Source organism: Lacerta agilis, chromosome 9 (assembly GCF_009819535.1).
Source record: "Lacerta agilis isolate rLacAgi1 chromosome 9, rLacAgi1.pri, whole genome shotgun sequence".
NCBI classification, from domain to species: domain Eukaryota; kingdom Metazoa; phylum Chordata; class Lepidosauria; order Squamata; family Lacertidae; genus Lacerta; species Lacerta agilis.
The window spans coordinates 39,438,227-39,462,736 of NC_046320.1; the positions used below are offsets into that span (position 1 = coordinate 39,438,227).

General features: G+C 40.8%; 2 protein-coding genes across 9 annotated transcripts in view; one reads left to right on the top strand and one right to left on the bottom strand.

Moving 5' to 3' along the window:
* The window catches only part of INPP4B (inositol polyphosphate-4-phosphatase type II B), a 205,737-nt gene that overhangs the window by 169,779 nt on the left and 11,448 nt on the right, over nucleotides 1–24,510 (top strand). For all 6 annotated transcript variants that reach the window (XM_033160867.1, XM_033160868.1, XM_033160869.1 and 3 more), the window contains 6 exons: nucleotides 738–861; nucleotides 2,117–2,234; nucleotides 5,936–6,076; nucleotides 8,347–8,444; nucleotides 13,282–13,394; nucleotides 19,242–19,396. In XM_033160867.1, coding sequence (XP_033016758.1) covers nucleotides 738–861; nucleotides 2,117–2,234; nucleotides 5,936–6,076; nucleotides 8,347–8,444; nucleotides 13,282–13,394; nucleotides 19,242–19,396 — 749 coding nt within the window. The remainder of the gene's footprint in view (nucleotides 1–737; nucleotides 862–2,116; nucleotides 2,235–5,935; nucleotides 6,077–8,346; nucleotides 8,445–13,281; nucleotides 13,395–19,241; nucleotides 19,397–24,510) is intronic.
* The window catches only part of LOC117053263, a 31,343-nt gene continuing 30,101 nt past the window's right edge, over nucleotides 23,269–24,510 (bottom strand). For all 3 annotated transcript variants that reach the window (XR_004427370.1, XM_033160873.1, XM_033160874.1), the window contains one exon: nucleotides 23,269–24,080. Coding sequence is in view for 2 of the 3 variants with exons in the window: in XM_033160873.1 (XP_033016764.1) it covers nucleotides 23,511–24,080 (570 nt within the window). In the remaining variant the exon portion in view is untranslated. The remainder of the gene's footprint in view (nucleotides 24,081–24,510) is intronic.

The window sequence follows — 24,510 nt, forward strand, 5'->3', positions numbered from 1 at the left end:
ACCCGATTCATTCCTCAGATGGAGCATAGGAATGTGAGCAGATAAATAGATATTTTACAGGCCAGGAGTGTAGTTTCAAGTTACACTATGCAGCAAAGGAACAAATGTGCTGCTTTTGGAAACATAAAATCATGTCTTACGGGATATGGTTGCACTTATACACCTATTTAGAAAACATGGTTTCAGTGGAAGGTGCAGAACAGGGGGGAAAGCACAAACTGGAGATTTGATTTTGAAAACATGAAATCAAGGCAAGTTAAATTGGTCAATTTTATCTAGTGGCAGTATAATGGTCCATTGCTCAGTGGGAGGCTTTTAATAATCCAAATATTCACTCTCTTTCCTACTGTTTGCTCATCTTCTCCTTTCAATGGCTAAATTCATAATGTAAGGATAGGCTGCACACCAAAACAACTACCGTAGCTAGGTTTGATTCCTTCAGATCTCTGGAATTGCTATGATCTGTGTCAATGCCTTAATATTCTATAAAATATATGCTTGATCCAAAAACTCTTAGGGTGTTTTTAATCTGTGATGTTTCTTCTGTAGTACTATTTGGGAATAAATGATTTAGACATATCTTTCCAACATTCAGCTTCACAGACAAAAGAGTGGGACTTGGTTCAAGATGAATTTGTGTTATTAATGCTGAGTGAATTTTGTAAATGAATCTTGTTAACTTTCTTTCTTTCTAATATAATTGGTATCTGTTTATTTGGTTATTGTCATTACTGTAGCTTGCTGGATTGGTCTGTGGGTTTATAATCAAATTGCACTCCAGTTTACGGGATCAAGGCTTCCTGCAGCAGCTTCATACAGTCGGGCTAATTGTTCAGTATGAAGGACTCCTCAGTACATATAGTAAGTGTTATACTCAGATGACTCCATTAAAATGTTCTTTAAAAAGCTAAGAAGAACAGACAAGAGCTCCTGGTGAGGAGATCTTGGCAGTTTAACTCCTCCCTAGTTGTCCTGCTCCTGTGGTGAGCTAAACCATAGCTTCGTTTAAGACAGAGCTTTCCAAACTCTGTGTTGCGACACGTTAGTGTGTAAGTATGTCGTGTGAATGCTCCCCAAGCTCCTCCCAGGGCTGGAAAGGGGTTAGTTTAACCTCTAGTTTGCTAGTAAAACTGATTTACTGTGTCGTGAAAGGATGCACGCCTAAAAAGTGTGTCACCAACATGAAAAGTTTGGAAAGCTCTGGTTTATGGTGATGTCCAAACCAAGGCTTATGGTTTAGTTCTCTCCAGACAAACCAAGAGCCATAAACCATTGGACTAACTTCTGTTATTTCTCATGGTTAGTCTACAGAGAACTAAACCACAAACCTGGGTTCAGATTGCACTCTTAAAACAAGCAATGGGGTTGCTCAGCATAGCAGCAGAATGACAGTGGAAGGGAGCAAAGTAGCCGTTATCTCTCCCTCTAGCCAGTGTGGTGTAGTGGTTAAGAGCGGTAGACTCATTATCTGGGGAACCGGGTTCGCGTCTCTGCTCCTCCACATGCAGCTGCTGGGTGACCTTGGGCTAGTCACACTTCTCTGAAGTCTCTCAGCCCACTCACCTCACAGAGTGTTTGTTGTGGGGGAGGAAGGGAAAGGAGAATGTTAGCCGCTTTGAGACTCCTTCGGGTAGTGAAAAGCGGGCTATCAAATCCAAACTCTTCTTCTTCTTCTTCTAATCAAAATTTAAAAAATTGGAGCAGGCATATTTGTGCAGATACAGTGGTGCCCCGCTAGACGAAAATAATTCGTTCTACGAGTGCCTTCGTAGAGCGAATTTTTCGTCTAGTGACGCGGCAATGCAGCGCGGATGTTTTCGCGCTAAAAAAAAGTTTGTCTTGCGAGGCAGCCCCATTGACTTTTTCGTCTTGTGGGGCAGCTTCCGCTAGACGAATGCCGTTCGTCTAGCGAGTTTTTCGTCTAGCGAGGCATTCGTCTAGCGGGGCACCACTGTACATAGTAAATGTGGAAATAACAGATTAACATATGACACTGACTCTGGAGCTTAGGAACACTTTTCTTATATATTGGTAAAATTGAAATAGACCAGTTAGCGCTTGTCTGTCATATTTTTCTTTTCATTCTATTTGGTAATTTAATTTTCATTCTCTGAAGGTGAAGAAATTGGAATGCTAGAAGACATGGCTGTGGGAATATCAGATTTACAAAAAGTCATGTTTAAAATAACTGAAGCCAAATCAGATGACCTCTTGCCTATTATAACTGGAAGGCGGTGAGTGTTATCTTTTTCCTGAAACAAAGGCATAACATTATGCTGTGCCAGAAAAATCAAATGGAACTCATCTGATGCTTTTTCTAGCTGCTCCGCAAACGTATTTGTGTAACTATGATTTGTAACAAATGGACAGAATGGAGAATAAATGCCCTGAAGAGGCTTGTAAAGATAACAGTCTTCTGGAATATATCAGTATTTGTGAGAGAAATAGATAATTGAATAAAGCACTGCCACTCTCCTCTGGTATTGAAATCCTTGCATATTGATTGAATAATGGCATTTTGTTACCAGCTTTTTGCCTGTGTATACAAAACACCCTTCACACAGAAGTGTAAGAGAACTTTCTTTTTTAAGTTACAGGTAGGTAGCCGTGTTGGTCTGCCATAGTCAAAACAAGATTTAAAAAAAAAAAAATCCTACCAGTAGCACCTTAGAGAACAAACTTAGTTGGTCTCTAAGGTGCTACTGGTAGGAATTTTTTATTTTATCTTGTTTTGTTTTTTAAGTTACTTTCCCAAGAGAGTTGGGGGTGTTTATGTCAACACACACACACACACACACACACACACACAGGGTTGCTATCACTAGCTAATCCTGCCAACTCCTTTGCCAACCACCCTTGCCCCACACCTGGGCAATCTTTACACCTGACCAACCATCCCTCCCTTTACACCTCATGCGCCTGCTCACCTCTCCCCTCCCCACATAGCTTAGGCTTACACCAACCCATTTAAAATGATTGGGGAGGTGCTTCACAGTGCAGTTTCCTGAAGCACCTCCCCACTCCATGAAACCTTTGTGCACCCATGTTAAACCGAGCACGGGTTCTTCACAGAGTAGATTAGCAAACTGCTTTGTGAAATGCCTCCCCCTCCATTAAACAGCTTGCCTATGCTGCCTGCCACTCTGTTGTCATGCTGGAGTTGGTGTGGCTTTGTGAACAGCAGTGCTACAACAGCCTTTTGTTTTTGTGTACAAGGGAAGGTGTTTTTCAGTTGAAGCCTTGCCATCCTATTGAAACCTTGTGTAGTATTCTTATTAGTTAATTGGCTGTGCTTGAATGATAACAAAGAGTGACTGAGAGCCCAGGAATTCTGGCTGCTTAACGGCTGCCTTGTTTTTAAAATAGGCCTCTTTCATTTATCTTGACCATCTTAAAATGTCATTGAAATAATAATACATTGAATGCCATCTATACATTCCTGTTTGCAAGGCTGGGTAAACGAGATTATTAGGTCTGCTTTCTTGGCAGCAATGGATAGAATTAATTCTATATAAGTGTATTAGCAATATGCCTATCCTAGAGAAAAGAAACATTGAGATGTTTATAATGACAATATCAGTGTGGATTCTAGCCAGAGTCAGGGAACCTGCAGTGATACAAAGTCCTTTAGAACTTACTTTTTGTCAAGTGGGATAAAATAACCTAAGCAAAAAGTACTTAACAAATATGTCAGTCAAAAACATTAATGTGTAACAAAATTTATATTTTTAAAAAGAAAAACAAAACCTTTACATCATCCAGAACTGCGTACAGTGGTGCCCCGCTAGACGAAAATAGTTCGTTCTACGAGTTTTTTCGTAGAGCGAATTTTTCGTCTAGCGAAGCGGCAATGGAGCACGGAGGTTTTCGCGCCAAAAAAATTTTTTTTTCATCTTGCGGGGCAGCCTTCCGCTAGACGAATGCCTTCATCTAGCAAGTTTTTCGTCTAGCGAGTCATTCGTCTAGCAGGGCACCACTGTATGTAAATACACAGATACCATCACTTAAGTACATAGGTTTATCTTCCCTGGCAGGATGACATTTTTATGTTGAGACTTCAATCTTTAGTATTTCTCTCACAAATTTTGACTTTGTACAGTTTTCCTCTCTGGAAATGTTGCACCTTCTTCTGGCAGTATCTCACTTTGACACTAGATTCCCTACAGATCGAAGAAACTTGTTAGAACAATGAAAATGCCTTTGCTTTTTTAATTTCACACTTTACTACATTAGGAAACTCTTCTGCAAGTGCAAAAACATTGATTCCTATCATTATAGGATATAAGAAACCATACAAGATAAAAGAAGCAATAAGAATACAATTAAAAATCACACAATATCAAGCACAGAACGTTAAAACTGCTACAACAGGGAATCACAGGTGGGAAGAGTATTGTTGCACTCATGTCCTGCTTGCAGGATTCCTTTTGCCATTTGGTTGGTCACTGTGAGAACAAGATGCTGGACTAGATGGGCCATCATCGGCTTGATGCGGGAGGCTCTTTTTCCTTTTTTTATTATTTCTGGTGTTTTGGAAAATGATTGTTTGCTATTGCATGTGACTGTGGCAAACTGTGGTTTGATCAAACCATGCCTTCCTACAAACCAGCAAGGGAGAAGGGAGTGCATTAGACTAAGGCTTATCACTGTCATTAGCATGGCACCAAGCCATCGTTTGGCATTATATGTGGATGCAGGGAGAGTTTTTGTAACTCTGTAGAAAGTGCTTCAAAAGTTTGTGTGCCCTCATTTTAATGCTAGACAAGCAGTAAGAAGGCTAAAAGCCTTTTCTCGTTTTTTTTAAATTTTACTTATTAATCCTTTTTTCCCACTTCAGTGAAAAAGTAATTATAAAGAAACAGTTCATAATTAAATTTCTGATCCGATTGTTGTATAAATTTGCATGCTTTTAAGAAATAAAGAAAATTTTGATATCTGGACATTCTGAGGTTAAGACTTCACCAATCACAATGGAAATGTGATTTCTAGATTTAGCTTTAGTGCGTTACATTCAAACCAAGGGAGGTTAGTAATTTAAATCCACATTTTCTAAATATGTGTTAAGATACAGACAGGCTGCTAGTGTGTACTGGCTTTTTCTAAGTTAGTTTCATTTTGAGAGAGTCAAGTGTTATATGCAGAATGCCAGTTTAGCTGCTAGCAAGGCTATGTGAAGAGCTGTGGGTAATATTCCTTTTATTCATAAGTGAGGAGAGGCAGACAAGAGACAAATTGCAATGAAAGCTACTGGGCAGGTGGAGTTGAATTCCAGTAATCCAGAAGAGGTACTATAGCTTAGTGCTCAGAGATGGAACATTGCCTGCACCCCACCCAATACTTGTGAACTCAGAACAGGAAGAGTGCCTGGAAGCAGAATGCTGAAAGTGTCAGCTCTGTTGGGATGACCTACATCAATAGTTTTTTTTTTATCTTTTGGGGACCCAGGTCCCACCTTTAACCCCAACATGCATTTTGGGACCCATTTATTACATTTTTATCAGAAGTTTGTATGGTGGTAGTGTTGCTGTTGTGACCCACCTTAAATCAAGCCATGACCCAGCAGTCGTTACCATCCCATCCAGGTGGCCAGTAATCTACAGGACAGTTTTCAACACCTTTTCAGGTTCTTCTTCAGGGACTGCAAGAGACCTGAAAAGGATCAGCTTTCCACTTATGTTTCTGATTTAGGGCAGTGGCACCAAAAAAGCGCTCTCTCTCTCTCTCTCTCTCTCTCTCTCTCTCTCTCTCTCTCTCGGCTTATTTAAATTTGGTTAGGCTCCAGTAGTTTTCATGATTTAGGAATATGTCCTCTGTCTCTTACATAAAGTTTATGTTGCCCAAGAGGCAACCTGCAAGTGTAATTTAAACAACAACAACACCCAGAATTTTTCACTTACACATTGCACAAATCAGTCTTATTCTTTTGCTTTCCTAGGGGACATTATGTAATAGAAATCAAGCTCCCAGGAAAGATGTTTGAGCTGCTTCCACAAGAGATTAAAGAAGGGAAACTGCTCCATGTATATCCAGTTCTCTTTAATGTAGGAATCAATGAGCAGCAAACACTCGCAGAGAGGTAAGTCATCAAGATTATGTTTCAGTTCCTGGGTATTTTGAATGAGACCACACAGCCTTTCTAAAGCTGCCCACCCATGGAGTAATAGGATAATTGCCTAGGAGACCAGACTATAGAGGGTACCAAGGTGCCAAACATAGCATTTTTTGCCTCATAGCCCATACAATGCAGGATGGCTGCTTAGTGCCAGAAACTGAGACCTGTCTTTAACTGGAGATGCAAAGGAGGCAAGTTCTCATTGTTCCATGGTAAAAACAGTCATAAAAAGTCTTCAGTAGCACAGCACAAATACCACAGGTCCCTACCTTTCTAATATGCAAAATTCAAGCTAATTCTACTACTGTAAAAGGTGACACAGGAAAAACAAAAACATGATTGTAAGGCGCATGAGTGGTTAGGATGGCGTACCATCCCATGCTGTCTGTCACAAAGGCTTTAAATCCGAAAACCTTCCTCTGGTGATTCTGCTTTTTATGTTAAAACAAGCTACAAATAATTTAAATTCCCTAAATAATACTGCTACCCTCTGATACTTCCACAAGAAATGTCCTTTGAGCAGGGCCTCAACAGAATGGCAAGCTGCACTATGCCTCCTACCTCCATTCATGCCATGTTTTGTACTTTTTGGTACTTTTGTATAGGTACAGGAAAATAACACATCCTACACTTCATCACACATCCTACACTTCATGAGAAATCTCGTATGTGGGACAAGAAGCTACAGTTAGAACTGGATATGGAACAACTGATTGGTTCAAAATTGGGAAAGGAGTACGACAAGGCTGTATATTGTCTCCCTGCTTATTTAACTTATACGCAGAATTCATCATGCGAAAGGCTGGGCTGGATGAATCCCAAACTGGAATTAAGATTGCCGGAAAAAATATCAACAACCTCAGATACGCTGATGATACAACCTTGATGGCAGAAAGTGAGGAGGAATTAAAGAACCTTTTAATGAGGGTGAAAGAGGAGAGCGCAAATTATGGTCTGAAGCTCAACATCAAAAAAACTAAGATCATGGCCACTGGTCCCATCACCTCCTGGCAAATAGAAGGGGAAGAAATGGAGGCAGTGAGAGATTTCACTTTCTTGGGTTCCATGATCACTGCAGATGGTGACAGCAGTCACGAAATTAGAAGACGCCTGCTTCTTGGGAGAAAAGCAATGACAAGCCTAGACAGCATCTTAAAAAGCAAATACATCACCTTGCCGACAAAGGTCCGTATAGTTAAAGCCATGGTTTTCCCAGTAGTAATGTACGGAAGTGAGAGCTGGACCATAAAGAAGGCTGATCGCCAAAGAATTGATGCTTTTGAATTATGGTGCTGGAGGAGACTCTTGAGAGTCCCATGGACTGCAAGAAGATCAAACCTATCCATTCTTAAAGAAATCAGCCCTGAGTGCTCACTAGAAGGACAGATCCTGAAGTTGAGGCTCCAGTACTTTGGCCACCTCATGAGAAGAGAAGACTCCCTAGAAAAGACGCTGATGATGGGAAAGATGGAGGGCACAAGGAGAAGGGGACGACAGAGGATGAGATGGTTGGACAGTGTTGAGCCAAACTGCGAGAGGCAGTGAAGGATAGGCGTGCCTGGCGTGCTCTGGTCCATGGGGTCACGAAGAGTCGGACACGACTGAACAACAACAACAACAACACTTCATCACCTTTGGGGCTTTTTAAAATTTGGCGAATTCTGTAGTATTCATTTTGAATATGGATTTCATTTTGACCATAGTTGACTCAGAATTAAGTATTATGGATTTTATCAGACTTTACTCCCAAGTAAATACACTAAATATGCTGCAGCTTTTATTTTATACTGTAACATTTATTTTACAATATAATAATATTCAAATTCAGTACTGTGGTTCAATGGGGCCAGAATCATACACTTAGATTTTGACATGAGAACCCTACGTTCAAACCTACAGCTAAATAACAATGCAGTCTGTGTCTTCATAGATGTAAGTCTCATAGAGTGCAATGGAACTTACAGGCACGTGAGCATAGAATTGCAGCCTGAGTGGCATGTGAGCTAGTTCCCATTTCTGAACCTTTCAAGGCCTTTGGGGAAACGGAACACACTTTGTTCTTGAATTAGGAAATTGTAATTAAATGATGTGCTCACAAAATGATTGATGATATAAAATAATATTATTAATTCAGAGCTGAGGTGGTTGTTTCGTGTTCCATTTCTTTGGGTGGAAAATGTCTATTTGTGCAGAAATGCTGCTTCTATGCCAATTGGTCTTCTGTGATTGCTTAGGTTTGGAGATACCTCTTTGCAAGAAACTGTTAACCAGGAAAATCTGGAGCTGCTGAAAGAGTATTACAAGCTGTTCACAGAAAAAATGCCTCCTGATTGTAAGTATTTAAAAATGTCTGTCTTGGTTCGTTAATCATGTTGAAGTTGTTATGCTTAAATGTTATTCATATGAAGTTATTTACATTCATTTATAAGTGTATGAATCTCAATATAAGCCTAATGGTGGGTTTATTTATTATTTATCTAATTACAAATTCTGGGTTGCAAATACTGCCCTGTTATTCTCCCAAATCCTCTTCGCTTGAAATAAAATTTCCCACTGGTATCAGTGGAAATTGGCTTAAGGATTAGATAGGATAATATTAAAACCATGTTTCCATAGATGTTCTATTGCCCTAATTGAAAAATTATTCTCTACAGTTTATCCTCGGGTGTCTTGATTATGCTGATTAAAATGATTATAGCAATGCAAGTGATTGTTTTCTTCTGACTTGTCCTGGTGACTGGCATTGCTGGTCTGGTTAATCTACAGACTTGAGTCCTTCAAAGTTGTTATTTCAATTAAGGGACTTTTTCAAAATTGAAAGTGCATAGCTCCTTCCTTTTTAGTAACCTGCATTGCCTTCTTACTTCACTGTAAGGAATGCAGGTGGTGCTGTGGTCTAAACCACTGAGCCTCTTGGGCTTGTTGATTAGACGGTTGGCAGTTCAAATCTGCGCTATGGGGTGAGCTTCCATTGCTCTGTCCTAGCTTTTGCCAACCTAGCAGTTTGAAAGCACCCCAGTTCAAGTAGATAAATAGGTACCACTGTGGCGGGAAGGTAAATGGCATTTCCGTGCGCTCTGGTTTCTGTCACGGTGGCCCGTTGCACCAGAAGCGGTTTAGTCATGCTGGCCACATGACCCAGAAAGCTGTCTGTGGACAAACGCCTGCTCCCTCGGCTTGAAAGCGAGATGAGTGCCGCAACCCCATAGTCGCCTTTGACTGGACTTAACCATCCAGGGGTCCTTTACCTTTACCTTTTTACCTCTTAAAAGGTAAAGGACCCCTGACAGTTAAGTCCAGTCGCGAATGACTCTGGGGTTGCGGCGCTCATCTCGCTTTACTGGCCAAGGGAGCCGGCGTTTGTCCGCAGACAGTTTTTCCTGGGTCATGTGGCCAGCATGACTAAGCCGCTTCTGGCAAACCAGAGCAGCACACGGAAACACCATTTACCTTCCCACCGGACCGGTACCTATTTATCTACTTGCACTTTGACGTGCTTTCAAACTGCTAGGTTGGCAGGAGCTGGGACTGAGCAATGGGAGCTCACCTCGTCGCGGGGATTCAAACCACCAACCTTCTGATTGACAAGCCCTAGGCTCTGTGGTTTAACCCAGAGCGCCACCTGCGTCCCTCCTTTGAAACATAAACAGACATAAATACATCATTTCTCCACAAGGGGTCACAGTGAGCTTGACCTCATCTGTTGATGAGGTTGCACCACGTCCTTTTGGGGTGAGACAGCCTATTACTTCACGTGTTGGAAACTTATGCCAGGTTTGCACCCCTGGCACAAATGAAACTCTGATTGTACCTACCAACAATGTGGGCAGGCTACGAAGGCTTCATTTTTAAAAATGTCATTATTCAACAGGAACTTATTTATACCAAGTGGTTTTAAGTGCAGTGCAGCGTTTTTCCAGATTCGTGCCTTCATTATTGTTGTTGCTTTAAATTGCCTCCTTGCTGTGACTTGACAGGTGACTCAATTCTTTGTGAGTTCATTTGCGTGATAGAACCAAGCATGCATTTCCTTGCAGCGAAGAGAGTAATTACACTGCACATAGGCTTCTGGGCTTTTGCTTGCTGAGATCTTCAGCAGCCACTGGAATTAGTGCTAATCAGGTTGAACTTTAAAAAAAATAAAACTACCCAAAACAAAACCATGACAGTTAATCAGAAAATTACTTTATTCTGCTTTTGTTATGTTCCGACTTTGATATTTGAAACAGCCATATATATAATCTGAAAATCAGTGGAAAGGTAAGTGCTATATAAGGGACCCTCTCAGCCTGAAGCTAGAATAATGACTGCAGTAGCCTTAGAACAGGCTTTTGCTTTATTCTCTACTTGTATGCAGCCATAGCATAAATATATTATAAAGATTCTCAGCATTTCCAAATGCATCTGCAATTATTCTTACCTCTTTTCCAAAAATTCAGTATGCATATAGAACTTCTGAGGGCCAAATGTGGCATAATATGAGAGATCGTTACAGTCGTTCCTTAGAAGTCGAACAGAATCCGTTCCGGAAGTCCGTTCGACTTCCAAAATGTTCAAAAACCAAAGTGTGGCTCCTGCAGCCAATCGGAAGCCACGGAAGCCCCATCGGACATTCAGCTGCCAAAAATGGTTTGCAAAGCGGATCAGTCACTTCCAGGTTTGCGACATTCAGGAGCCAAAACATTCAGGAACTAAGCTGATCGACTTCCAAGGTATGACTGTACTCCTGACACCCTTTTCTTTGCTTAAAAGTAAATTATCCACTTTCCCTCCCACAACATGCATAACCGTGCACCTCTATCATGTCTCCTCTTAGCTTTTCTGAACCTTTTCAAGCTCTATAGCATCCTTTATGAAGGGAGGCCACCAGAACTGTACACAGCATTCCAAGTGTCGTCACACTTATAGATTTCTGTAATGGCGTTATGAAACTGGCAGTTTTATTTTAAATCCCTTTCCTAATTATCCCTAAAATGAAATTCACCTTTTTCACAGCTGCTGCGTACAGAGTCTGCACATCTTCCTCACACTGTGGCCACAATATCTTGTTTCTGCTCAATTAACTCCAGACCCCATTAACGTATATGTAAAAGTATGGGGGGGGGGTTTGTCCCAATACGCATCACTTCATACTTGCTTTCATTGAATTGCATTTACCTTGTTACTGCCCATTCACCCAGTTTGGTGAGATCCTTTTGGAGTTCTGTACAATCCCTTTTTGTTTTAACCCCCCTGAACAATTTGACATCATCAGCAAACTTGGGCACCTCACTGCTTACCCTTAACTCTAAATTACTTACAAACAAATTAAAAATCACAGATTCCAATACCAGTCCATGAGGGATTGCATTTTCTATATCCCTCCATTGTAGGAACTGTCCATTTATTACTACTCTCTGCATCCTGTTCTTTAACAAAATACTGATCAATTAGAGGACCTCTCTTAGGCCATGACTGCTAAGCTTACCTAGGATCTTTGGTGTATCAGTTATACACAGTGTCAATTATATCAACTCTCTCAGTATGCTTGATGCCACTCTATAGAAACTTTTATATGTTTGTGAGACAGAACTTAACCTCACAAAATCCCTTGCTGGTTCTGTTTCAGTAAGACTTGTTCGTTTATTATTAAATAATTTCTGTACTGATGTATGTATTGATGTCTCTCACAGTCCTGGCCCTCGTGGCGAAGTCAGGAGGTGCCGGGTGTAGCAAAAATGTTACATGCCTCCCTCCAAGTTCTCAGATGTTCCAGCAGTTGTGATGTTGTGATTAGGCACTGTGCTCAGTCCCTTTTCTTTCCGTCTCATTTGCTTTGCACTGCCCCCCTCCCCAAAAGGCACCCAGCCCAGGCACTGCCAGCCCTTCCCCCCTGCACTCCTGAGTATCCTTCCTAGAACTGGCGCTGAGAGGTAGAGTGCTTTTTAGCATGGAGGTGCCACTCAGGCCCACCCACCCCACACCTGATAGCCTCATTGAAAGGCAAAAGAATTCTATAAGAACTCACAGGTCAGTTCCATTTGGACCCCATGATTTGTCCATTTTTGATTTGTGAATAAGGTTTAGAACCATTTTCTTATCATCATGACTTGCCTCAGTTCCCCTTCCTGAGAAAATTAGCTGAGGCAGAGGGACCTGAGGTTTATATTTTGATGTGAAGTCAAATGCAAATAATTTATTCAGCTTCTCTGCTATCTCCTTTGCACACCTTTGACTCCCTTATCAGTAAACTATTACATTAGTGCTAACTTTATTGTAATGTTCTGCATAATGTTTAAACAGATGCCACATGGGACATTGCCCTCTAAAACAGGGGTGGGCAGAGAGTAGACTAGGATCTACTAGTAGATCTGGGTCATTTGCTGTAGATAAGCAAGTGTTTCTGATTTCCAGTTGATAAGCAGTGACAATGAAAAGACACAATTCTCCCCTAAATTAGACTACTGAAATGAAGAAAGGTTGAGTTAACTGGGTGTGGACTTTTTATTTTGGTAAAAGGACTGTGAGCTCAGTTCAGTTCTGGCACTGAAAATAAATGTACCAGTAACCACAGAATGTACTTGGAGACCCCCCGTTATTTAATTCTAGCTGTTGACTTTTGGACCTGGCTCTGATTGGTAAATCTTGGGGGTCCTAGAAGAAGACAAATCAGATTCCACGAGCCTGAGATTTGCCCCAGCTTGCCACATATTTAAAAGGAAATTACTAGTAGGCTAGCTAGCCTGCATTTATTATTTACTTGAAATAAACTGGTGCATACATTTATGGTGGTGCTGTTCTTTCCATTAGCCCCTCTCCTCTCTCTTTTTCCTTATTGTTGCTTTGCTCTTTGCACATCCTGCAATTATGCAAAGTGCATCACAAGGAGCAGATAACAGACCAGAGGCACAGGTGCAACAGGTTGTGGAATCGGTCCTCTTCCCATTTGATATAGAGGTACTGAAGATGCTTGGAACATCAGAAGAAAGCTCTTAGATAGCAGTGGCTGTGTGAACAAGCACAAACCTGTTTGGTCAGTCATTAAAAGATGGCATTGCTGTCTTTGAGGAAAATCCTCATGCATTCAAAATGAGACTTTAAATGTAGCAGCTTTACTTTCCTGAGGAAATCCTTGACTCAGCATAGCCGTTATCACACGCTGTATTTCTTCTTCTTCTTCTTCTTCCCAGGCCTACCACATTTTCAAGAACAGAATGACTTAAAAGGATTACTAGAAAATCTCCATCAAAATATTCAGGCTAAAAAAAGAAAGAATGTAGAAATCATGTGGCTGGCTGCAACGGTAAGAAACCTCATTTTAAAGCAATTCGTTTAATTTTGTTCTGACTTGTTAAAATGAACTTTGGCAAGAGAATGCAAATAAGGGAAGCTTAGCAGCTTGCTGGTGGTGGTGGTGGGGACTCGGATGACATCTGCAAGTGACTCATCAAGCCTTTTAATGCCCAAATTTGCATCTTTCCATAAAACTGTTGCACTTGCATATTCTCTTCAAACTGGTATTTTCAGTTTTCTAGTTGTACTCCTGATGCTGCCGTGGCACTGAACACAGGGTGGATTCAATATTAGGAATTCTTTGGCATAGTTAGGTGCATACAGGTGAAACTCGAAAAATTAGAATATTGTGGAAAGGTTCATTTCTTTCAGTAATTCAACTTAAAAGGTGAAACTGATATATATTATGGCGTACAGCTGATGAGAACCCCAAATTAACAATTTCAACTTTGGGGTTTTCATCAGCTGTGCGCCATAATCATCACAATTATAACAAGCAAAGGCTTGACATATCTCGCTTTGCATGTCATGAGTCTATCTCATATATTAAACTCCAGTAGCTAATGAAAACAATTGCTTACATCAATGGACTTTTCCACGATATTATAATTTTTCAAGTTTCACCTGTATAATGAATAGGACATTGTGGGTTTGTTTCCCCCCCCCCTCGCCATTTTGTGAAGGATATATAAGTTGACCTATTATTGGAGGAATGTGATGCATGGATGGTTGTAATGGGTGGCATTAGCGGAGAGGAAGAGAGGAAGCAAGAGTTCCTTTTGATGAAGTCGATAAGAATCATTTTCTCAGAGGGCAGTAGGCATCATCATGGATGCAGTTCCTATAACCAGGAACATATTGTAGCCCCAACTTTACTACAGCTCTGACTCAGAGCAGTATGTAACTTGTATGCTTACTGTACTGTATAGAAATCTGACTCTGAAAAATATCCACAACTACATTTGGAGGCGGGGAGTAGTCCTTGTATCAATAGGACTCTTCACATTTGAAAATGTGTGTGCAGTGTCTCTTGAGGGGGAGTGAGCTCAGGCTTCCTGTACATTGAACAGCCCCTCATTTCTTAACCTAGACCAAGGATGGGGAATGTGTGGCTCTCCAAAGGTTGTTGGACTACACTTCCCATCATTCCAGACTATTCCCCATACCGACTGGAGCTGATACTGAATAGCAGCTGGAGAGCCACACGTTCCCATCCTTGGTCTATACCCTGCAAACTTATGAACCTCATTTTCCATACATTTTTAGTCCATGCAAATATATGTGTATGTAGACATTCGTATGTTAGTCTTTGCACATCATTTCCATTTCTTTAGTTGAAGAATTTGGATTTTTGGGCTCAGGAAGGCCCCAGCTCAGGAAATAGTATTTAAAGCTAGGTAAACAAAAATGGCTAGAGATAAAATAATAATAATAATAATAATAATAATAATAATAATAATAATAATAATAATAATAATAGACCCCTTGGACTAGATCTTTGAGGCCCTGGCTTGCAGGCTTGTGATCATTGTATATTACTCCATATGAATGAATAGCAGTATATTCATGCTATCATATAAATTCATATTTATGGAAAGCAAAATGTTAATTATGCATAATGATCCGGCTTTTACTTTTGTAGAAGCTGACAGGCCCTTGGCACAATGCAAAACATAACACTGCTTGGTTATTTGTTTTCATGAACTTGACACCACTAACACATACATTTAGGCAGTTAACATTCTCTAATTGGGTAATTAAGGATGTAGATATTTTCCTGACAGAGGCCCCACAAATCTCCTGTGTATAAGTTAATTACGTTTCTTTTCTCAGTGATTTTCACTGGATTAACTGCTGATTGCAATAGCAGATATGAAAAGAAAACAATTGCAATATCTTGAATGGACCTCTGGAAATCTGACAGGTGCATACCCTCCAAGATCCTACATTTTTGGGTCCTACACTCTCATGCAAGTCCAACCTTCCCTCCCCATCAAATTTTCCCCTTGAAGGGGCAGATTCGTGTGTCTCCCCACTCAACACACATAGACACATCCTGCCCCATCCACACACACACCCAGCCCATTTCCTCTCTTCCTCTCTGCACTCACTTTTGCAGGACTTCTCACCCCTCCCTAATACAGTGGTACCTCTGGTTGTGAACACAATCCGTTCTGGGGTGCCATTCGCACACCGAAACGTCCGCAACCAGAGCGACGCTTTTGCACATGTGCGATAGAGCGTTTCTGCGCACGCGCAAACTGCGCAGAATGCTTCTGCGTGTGCGGTGAAACCTGGAAGTAAACACTTCTGGGTTTGGCGTGTTCTTAACCTGAAAAAACGCGACATGAAGCGTTCGCAAGAAGAGGTATGACTGTATACTTTAACGTTAGTGAAAGTACATCATTTATAGCAGAAATACGACATGGAGCAAGAACAGGTTAACGAATAGGTGGTAAAATGGACTCAGAATTTCAGAGAAAAAATTCCAGTGTTTTGCTTGGGGAAAACCTTTGAATGACAGGTTCTCCCTACACTCCACGTATGCCTCCCAATACTGGTTGCAGGAGGGCAAAGTGCTGTTACGCTCATGTCCAGCTTGCAAATTTCCCACAGGCATCCGGCTGCCCAATGGTGAGAACAGGATGCTGGACTAGATGGGCCTGATCCAGCAGACTCAGAGGCGTAGCAAGCCCAGGTGGTACCCGGTGAGGAATTGTTTTTGTCACCCCCCCATGCCACCGGCAAACTCCGCAAGCAAGCCGCGAAGCGAGGGGGTGACACTCAGGGCACCTCCCCCCCCCCGCTTCGCAAACCTGCTCTTCCTCTCCCCCCCACGCCGCCGCTGAAGCCACCACCAGCGCGCTCCGCTTTTGTGAGCAGAGTGCGCTGGCGGCGGCTTCAGCGACGGCAGGGGGGAGAGCCGCCCACAGTGTCACCCCCTCCAGGGTGGCAATGAGGGCGGCAAGCACCCATCGCCCCCACCTTGCTACGCCACTGAGCAGACTTGTATAATGTTCTAGAAATGTAGGCGTTTTGGGTGGTAGTGGTGATGTCAAAACTGAAAGAGTTGCCTTCCCCAGAACTAGCAATTTCCCATTTACTCATTTTCCTTGCTAAGTAAGCAAGTTACATGGAAGGATTACAGAACAAGCGCATCTCAGTGTACATTCCAACAGCCAATTTCTTTTCCAACTACTGCTGACTTCTGCAACCACCAAATAGCAGGAACCATTTGGCATGACACTGTTTATTCATTGACGGCACTTCATTGCATTCCATTGCTGCTGAATTTGGACAAGTTACAAAAATCTAGCTTACTAAAACTATTGGTGGCAGCAAAGACTATTTCATGTCTGATGTTTTCAAGAAATGCAATTCAACTGGCTTTCTAGAACTCGGAAACTGCAAACATCATTATTCATTGGGGAGTGGTTGTCCACCAACTAGGTGACTATTGCTTAGGTAGTGACATGTTTTCCCATGCCTTTTTATCCCTTTAAAAGAGTAAAACCCAAAGTACATTTTTATATTGCTTTTCCCCTGAGTGTCACTGCTTCCATGTCCTTTTTTTTTTTGTTCTGTTGCCAAAACCTTTGTTCTTCGACATCTGTTCTGTCCGATTCTCATCCCTTTGAAGTTTCATGTTTTAATTTAGAAAGCTTAATCAGGAAGCCTTTAGTGGTGCTGATTTGGACCTCATTTTAAAATAGAAGCACAAACTTCAAAGGGTATAAAATATAAGTAATTGTTAGTGCACATGCATTTAATATATGCCAGTCAAAAGCATAGCTGATTCACCACCACTTTCTGTAGTGACATCTCATATGGAGCTAACTAGGATATAAAAATTAAGAGAGTTGGTAGAGAACACTGCCGAAGTGTCTTCTTATATAATCCTCTTTCTCTTACATACTCCATGCTCAGAAGAGCAATTCTGTTACTGTTGCTATGGTCTAAAGCACTGAGCCTCTTGTGCTTGCCAGCCAGAAGGTTGGTGGTTCAAATCCCCGCAACAGGGTGAGCTCCTGTTGCTCTGTCCCAGCTCCTGCCAACCTAGCAGTTCGGAAGCACGCCAGTGCAAGTAGATAAATAGGTATCGCTGTGGCGGGAAGGTAAACGGTGTTTCCATGCGCTCTGGCACTCGTCACAGTCCTCTGTGTGCCAGTTGCAGTTTAGTCATGTTGGTCACATGACCCGGTAAACTGTCTGTGGACAAACACCGGCCCACTCGGCCTGAAAGCAAGATGAGCGCCGCAACCCCATAGTCGCCTTTGACTGGACTTAACCATCCAGGGGTTCTTTACCTTTACCTTTTTTTCTTACTTACTTGGAACACACAAAATCATTGTAATACTGTATATTTTAAGAACAGTACTTTTTTCTGGGGGGACAATGGGGTACACATATGCCTAAACATTTTGTGAATCTAAGTTTGGTCTCATTGAGAGGCAGTATTTCAATATGAGTAGGAAATTGAGAGTACCCCTAAACATTTTTTTAAGAAAAAAACACTGTATAAGAATATATTATATAATAGTAGAATCCTGTCAAATTAGACCAAAGGCCATTCTAGCCCAGCATCTTTTTCCTGCAGTGGTTAAGCAGTTGCCTTTGGAAAGAAATTTTATAAGCAAACAGATCTGTAAATCTCTATCTGTATTATTCCTCAGCAACTGTTACACAGAGGCCTGCAGCCTCTGAGCTTGGGGGTAACGTATGGCCAACATGGCTATAAGCTATAGAAAGCTTTATCCTCCATTACTTTGTACAATTACCTTTTAAAGCCATCTTACAGAAGCAAATTCTAGAAGACTGCTGTGTTAAAGATGTACTTGCTTTTGTCTATCTTGAAACTCCCACTAAGCAGCGCCTTTTGGTTTTCCTGTTATGAGAGAGTGGGAGCAGAATTCTTTGCCGACTTTCTCTACACCATGCATAATTTTATAAATCTTGATTATATTCCCTGTTAACTAAAAAGTGCCAGAAGTTATAACCTTCCCTCATAATGGAATTATTCCAGACCCTTAATCATTTTGGCTGCCCTTCCAGCAATTCAGTACCCATTTTGAGATGTCATGACCAAAACTGTACCCAGAATTCTAAGTGTGGTCCCAATAGCTCCTAGCACAGAATATGCACTTTTCACACTGGTGTTATTATCAAATAAGAACAGAGGAGCATAGAAGCCCATCATCAACTCATTACAGCATTTATTTTTATTTTTATTTTTTTTCACATAGCTTCATGCATTGGGCTGGGAAAGTCAAAAGACGCTGAAAGTTGTGACAAATGAATCACTGAAAAAATCTGCAGAAGTGGTCTTTCTAATCTAAATTAGTAGATTAATTTTGCATTATTATGAGGTTGTATTGAACTGCATTGTTTATCTAATTGAGGAGTGGTTTTTTTGTTTTTGGCATGAGTATTTTGGTGGAAATGTTGTTTGCTAATTTCTAATGCTTCGTTGTTATTATGAGCCACTTTGAACTCAATGTTGCTGCTGGATAAGCGGCATGCAAGGAATAAATCAAAACCAAGCTTGCTGCTCCACAACATGATACAAAGATAGCAATCTCCTTTCTGTTTGACAATGTTATCAAAGTAGTTTAAATGTTCCCCAACCATTAAAAAAAATCCTTCCAGTAGCACCTTAGAGACCAACTAAGTTTGTTCTTGGTATGAGCTTTTGTGTGGAAGGATTTTTTTATTTTTTTTTACTACGGCAGACCAACATGGCTACCTACCTGTAACCCCAACTATCTGTTTAACATGCTGGCATTCCCCAATATGCTAGACTGTAATACACCTGGAGTAAAGAGAGAAGCAAGTCACTTGATTTCTGTGTGCATTACAGATTTGCCGCAAGCTAAATGGAATCCGGTTCACCTGTTGTAAAAGTGCCAAAGATAGGACATCAATGTCAGTGACACTGGAACAATGTTCAATTTTAAGAGATGAGCATCAGCTGCACAAAGACTTTTTTATCCGAGCACTTGACTGTATGAGGAGGTATGTTCTTCTTTTTCTGTTTGCTGTTGTTCAAGTCTATCTGTGTGCTTGAATATATTTTAGCTAAACTGTTGGGCAGGTCAGGATCAAGATGTGCATGATTTGCTCTCAGTTAATTAGCCTTTCAGTATTATCCCAAGCCCAGGTTCATATCTCAAGCCTTTCATAAAGCCCTTCCCCCACCACCACCACATGTTAAATTCATATAGGGGTGTTTTTTAGAAAACTGGTAAATACTACTTCCAGTCAAAACAGTAATCTGTTACACTAGATAGCTTTATTTAATCAAAGATAAATAAAATATAGCAAACGAAGTTAAGACAAATGTTAACAATCATGTTTATTCAATTAAGTCCTCACTGGTTTTTTAAAATTAAATTACTTTGCATTTTAAGTATAATTATGCACAAATTAAGATGGAATTCATCAAGAATGTTAGGTACACTATTAAATTTAGACATGTACTGAAAAGAACTTGTCGTAAGATGTAAGTTTTGTCTGCACTTGCTAGCTAACCATGTCTGTAATGAAATTCCATTCATTGTCATCAGTTTTAAAGCAGCTGTTGAGGTGAATGCAGGAATGTACAACCATGTTTTCACCATTCATGTTTAGGCAAGGAAATCTTTGGGTTGTTTTTTTTAATCAAGGTTGATAATAAGTACCACTTCTGGATTCTTTAAATACTTAGCACTTAGTCTTTCACAATATGCCCTTCAACAGGGACATGAATTTTGCTTTGTTTAAAAGGGTAGCAGTAATAAATGAGCAGGATTGCAGGGCAATTCAGATGTTTAGCTTGTTTCAATATTGCTCATGGTGTATAGTAGTTAAATACATTTCATACTTACCATTATAGTCGCTTCATCCAATCACTTCTGCAGCTTTTCAGTCATCGTGGTTAATGCATGTGCTAGCTTTCACACCTGAATGTACTTTTACTAATGATCCATTGATTTTCTATATTTAATCATAATTTCAATTTGGGTTCCAGCTACTCTTGTTTTCAGAGTAAGCTTCCAGTCCATTTGACAGCCTTAACACTGTGGGATAGATTGGTTGTTAAAAACATTTCAAGTCTACAGTGCAGAATGCCCAGTGGCAGAGCAGGAAAATAGAACTATTACAGTCTCATGTACGGTTTAATGTGAAGTTTGAACCAGGCCAGTATCACTGAGATCAAATGCAGCCATTTGCCCTTCCCCCTTTGGGAGATCTCTTCTGCAAATCATTAAAAGATACTTTTTTCTATGCTGAATACTTTTTTTTAAAAAAATGTGCCCTGTGTTTTGGCTCATCCGTACCCTTACCCATGAATATGATTGACAGCATTACATCTGCCCAATAATTGATGTGATTGCACCTGATTGGAACAGTGAGCTTCTTCTCCATTCACTGGAATAGAGCAGTGTTTTTCAACCTTTTTTGGGCAAAGGCACACTTGTTTCATGAAAAAAATCACGAGGCACACCACCATTAGAAAATGTTTAAAAATTTAACTCTGTGCCTATATTGACTATATATAAAGTAATTTTTCAGTTTTTCCCACGGCACACCAGGCAACATCTCGCGGCACACTAGTGTGCCGCGGAACAGTGGTTGAAAAACACTGGAATAGAGCATTGAGAAAAGGAGATACCCTCCATGTCCCTGAGCTCAGCTTCTGTATTTTTAGTCAAGGCTCATTCTATTCAAGGCTCTCCAAGAGATTTCATAACTGTGCTTTTGAGTTGGCCTTTAATAAATGGAGTTGTTATAGGATGTGACATTTGTGTATTTATCCTTCTATGTGATTACTTCAGTAAAGTGCTGTTTAAAAGGCTATTCGGTGGACTTCTCAAACCCCAGCCATAAAAGCCTCTGAGGAGTTTTTAAATATAGTTTTTAAGGAATGTGGAAAAATCAGGACTTCAGCGCTTCCTTATTTTTTGCAGTTTGAGTTGTCAAGTGACAATGACTGCTGAACAGTCTGTCAACGCTCTATCTCACTCTGTAATGATTGTCAGGAAGAGACCTAAACTCTTCAAAAACGAGCACTCTGAAACAGATCAGCTCTTGATATGGCAAACATTAGGGGTCCTTACTGGTATTAAGACCAACCGACAACTGTAAATGGTAACAAAAGTACCAATTAAATAGAGTTCATTCATAAATTCATATACAAGTGTCAGTGTTGGTCAATCCATATATTTTGACTTTAAATTCTCTTTTCACTTCTTGAACAGGGTAAAGCTTTTTAAAATAAAACTGTGATATTTCTACTTTCAACACCTTGAATAGTGTATTACCTGAGGTCACTATAGAGGTCACAGTTGTGATGAAAGTGTTTCTTTTTAAAGATGTGTTGAAGAATATTGTAGAGTACAAATCATAGCTGTGCTGGGTTTATTATAAGATACTTGAATTCCACCGGAAAAGGACAACTGTGATGATATTTTTCAGATTCTTAGAACAGAGCTCTAAAGCCATTGATATTGGAATCAAAGTTGAAGGGTGGGATGTAAAGTTAGGCGTAAATGCTGCAGTTGCAAAAAGGTATAAAACACATGAATTATTAGTTGAGGACACGACTGAACAACAACAAGATTACACTTAACATGTGACAGCAATAACATTTTAGAAGTCTGAACCACAAAGGCATGCAGTGAAGCATTCCAATAATTGTCCCTCAACTTTTGAATTTTCTTCTATTGGAGGCTTGTCCAAGCTTATCTTATGTCCAGGGACAAGGAAATATAGCGTACAATAATCAGCATATTGTATCTCATTCTGAACAACTGAGTGGGCTATCTGTCTAAAATAATAATAATTAATGGTTCCCAAGTTTCTCTCACTCACCAATGTTGTGAGAAATTACTGAGCAAAAACCTCCCAGAATGTGTATATTCTCAAGTATATTCTGATGTGGCTCCAAACTGAAATTAGGAGAGTGTCTTTCTTCTCTGGGCAGAACTGGTATTCTCCTGGGGATTGGGTTGCGCTGTGGTTTATACCACAGAGCCTAAGGCTTGCCAATCAGAAGGTCGGCGGTTCGAATCCCTGCAACGGGGTGAGCTCCTGTTGCTCGGTCCCTGCTCCTGCCAACCTAGCAGTTCGAAAGCACGTCAAAGTGCAAGTAGATCAATAGGTACCGCTCCGGCAGGAAGGTAAACGGCATTTCCGTGCGCTGCTCTGGTTCGCCAGAAGCGGCTTAATCATGCTGGCCACATGACCCGGAAGCTGTACACCAGCTCCCTCGGCCAGTAAAGCAAGATGAGCGCCACAAACCCGGAGTCGGACACGACTGGACCTAATGGTCAGGGGTCCCTTTACCTTTACCTATTCTCCTGTCACATGTCAGTTCTGAACATTCTATTATTTCCTGTTCCCTAACAGTAGCTTCTGGCTGTTTTTATAAATTAGGAGGAGACTATAAATTCTCCTCCAAAGTGACAAATGCTTTACCACATTATTTATGACACTTATTTCTATGGCATAAGAGCCAGACTGTTGTTACCTTTATGTAGAAGCTCTAGAGCAATTACAATTCAGAAATCATTTAAGGAAAAGCAAGGCATAAAAAAACTTTATGGGAATCTAGTGAAAGGTACCTTTTCTGCCATCTCTTTCAGGGTTACGATAGGAGTTGGGTACAACTGATAGTCTGGCCCCACCCTTGCAATGTAAACAAATGTTATAATATTTGAGAGGGCAGGAGACAAATCTGGGGATCTTTTAACCAATGGAGTATCTATGCATCTGTGTGCTCTTTAGCATAACATAGTCTAGAACTTCTTTCTTGAGAAAAGTATTGAAGCAATTTAAATAACAGAAAGAGAGAGAGAGACTGCTGTTGCAGCAAAGTACATAGTAAAGTTCAAAATGTTGCATCTACAACTCTGACACGACATGTGCCATCCAATCCAGCCTCAAACTTACTTTGATAAGAACTATTATTCAGTATTTCCCCAGCATAACCAAAAACATTCCATTTTGATGAAATCTGATGTTGAGACACAAGGGCTTGTCCAAACTGCAGCAAACTAGCTTGCCTCCACCTTAATGGAGGGTGTCCAGCGTTGTCTGGAAGAACACTGAGGTGGGATTCACATTGTGTTCCGGTGTGTACAAGCCCTTACTTTATAAAGAAACATTTCTCAATATTGTCCAATTTAAGTCTTTTAAACACGAGTATGAAATGCTGAATATATTCATTTCCAAAGAACGATTTCAGGTTTGTTTTGTTTTGCTGTGAATGTTTCTGCTCCGTAAATGTTTTCTGGACCTGCTGACAACTCACAGTGATTTGACTATTTATTTTGATAAGACATACCTGAATACTGGGGGGGGGGGGTGTTCCCTTTGCCTGTGACATACAGATGATATAAACAGAGGAGATGCACAAAAAGTGTAGGTAGCCAGCACTGGCTGTGTTGTTTGGAGCAGCTACTGTTGCTCCACATCCCCTTGACTGCCTTGGCAGGTAGATGAGATGTGCCTGCCTGCACCAAGCGCTGTTATGCTGATCACACTTGCCCAGCTGCCGAAGCTGTCTCTCCTCATTTCCCAGGAGAAGGAAGAGAGTTGTGCTGCTCCCACCACCTTTATGCATTCTCTGACAGGGTTGCCAATTGACCGGTTTTATTTTTGCAAGTGGAATGTCAAATCCAGTCAACTTTGTGCAGCAATTGGTTGTAACCTTCAGCTAGAAAAAGAAGAGAAATAATATGCTGATCAGTGTTCGGTCACATACTAAGGTGCACACACGATTTATTCTTCCTTTCAATCTCCACCCACATCCACAGTTCTTGTTCTGTCTCCCTTCCTCCCCCTCACACACAACTCCTATAATTCATATTAATAAAAATTACATGAGCACCCCCATTTGACAGCACACCTGCATAGAAGCCAATGTGTGCCTTGTGAACATAGGCACCAATACTGCATGGTAGAGAGCAAATGACACAGAGGACATGGCCATTTGGAAGGTTGCTGGTGTTCTACTTCTTTCTATGGCCGTGCACAAGGAATGTTATATTAAACAAGGGACCAAGAAAATCAATCTGCTTAGCCCAGAACAGGTGTGTGTGTATATATATAATATAGCTTATTATGTAGAAGAATTGTGAATTTGG